Source organism: Amphimedon queenslandica, unplaced genomic scaffold (assembly GCF_000090795.2).
Source record: "Amphimedon queenslandica unplaced genomic scaffold, v1.1 AMPQUscaffold_12950, whole genome shotgun sequence".
NCBI classification, from domain to species: domain Eukaryota; kingdom Metazoa; phylum Porifera; class Demospongiae; order Haplosclerida; family Niphatidae; genus Amphimedon; species Amphimedon queenslandica.
Genome location: NW_003546814.1, coordinates 46,328 through 47,754, shown reverse-complemented (window position 1 = coordinate 47,754; position 1,427 = coordinate 46,328). Strand labels below are relative to the sequence as shown.

Here is a 1,427-nt window from a genome sequence, read left to right as displayed (position 1 = left end):
CTAGACACAGCTGAGAGTGCTATTGAACTATTTACTATTCTACAAACCAATACTACACTTAAAGCTCTGAGTGTGGAGATGAAGGAGGAGAGAGTATATACCAGCAGTATGGGTACTAGTCTACAAGACATGCTAACACAAAACCAAACACTGAAATACCTTGAGATCAATAAGGACTCGTATAGACCCGTTCCCAGATCATTCCTGTCCTTCCTAACAACTGGTCTCAGACACAACACCAGTCTACAGCAGTTGAGTGTACCCATTCCACTGAATGAAGAGATAAGAACTTTTATTAATGTCATCTCTCAAAAGAACAATCTCACAAAGCTTAAAGTGAACTTTGAACCAGATCAGTTATACAGTAACTGTAGTGAGGAAGAGAAGGAACAAATAATGACATCATTGTTTTATGAACAGGTACTATCTGCTGTTACTAACATGTTACAGTCACATACAACCATCAGACTACTGTGGATAGAGTGTGGAGATATATTTATTAATGATAAGTCATCTCAACCTAACTGGATAGAACTAGTACAGCATTTATATGAAACTATCTTCATCCATCCATCACTTGAATATATTGATGTTAAAGTTGGATTATACCCTACTCCTCGTCTCCTGGAGAATACTCTTAAAGATCAAAAGAAGACATTGATTGATAGACACAGAAAAGAACAACCACACAAACCACTACCAATAGTGAAGCTTGGTATGTACATGTAGATATTATTTTATTATTATTAACATTTATTATTATTACTTTAAATACTTAAAAATACACTAAATTAAAAGTTAGTGACACTCACAAGTACAACTAAAACTAATTAATAATTACATTATTTGTCCTTTTAATTAATAATAAAGTTAATTATAAGTTAATAAATAGGGACATCCTCATCATTATTATTAATAACTTTATCATAACCAGTGGGAGGGGAAAGATGATCATAAGCACCGTTAACGAGAGTGGGAGGGACTCCATTATTAGTGGGTGTGGCTCCGTTAACATCAGAGGTGGTTGTATTCTCTAATAAATGATAGTGACCAACTTCTCTTGACTTCCTAGCCCATTCCAATATGGTCGACATATTCTGATAATCAGGATGTTGTGATTGGACCTGTACAATGAGAGAGAGAGAGAGGGAACACTTATTAATGAAACCCCTTAGTTAAAATCCATCCCCTGTCTCAGACCCGGCCCGCCCCCCTACACTTTACTTCAATTTGTGCTGATAGGTCAGGGGTCCATCTCTCTAGCCCGTTAGATATTTCAATAGCTTTAGGTCTGTCAGTAGGATTAATGGCCCAACAGTCCAACATAAGATCATATATCTCCTAATATAATGAATAGATACAGACCCACTCATTATATATACTCATGATACATAATGACTCCATTCTAATATAACATTAAAAGGATG

At 35.7% G+C, this 1,427-nt stretch overlaps 1 protein-coding gene across 1 annotated transcript; it reads right to left on the bottom strand.

Annotated features, from left to right (window-relative positions):
- Positions 1-771: 771 nt before the first annotated feature.
- On the bottom strand, positions 772-1,386 carry LOC105314377 (uncharacterized). Its single transcript, XM_011408521.2, has 2 exons — positions 1,225-1,386; positions 772-1,124 (listed from the first exon to the last, which is right to left on the bottom strand). Exons 1-2 carry the CDS (start codon positions 1,324-1,326, stop codon positions 882-884), a joined length of 345 nt encoding a protein of 114 aa, XP_011406823.1. The 5' UTR covers positions 1,327-1,386; the 3' UTR covers positions 772-881.
- Between the last annotated feature and the right edge of the window lie 41 nt (positions 1,387-1,427).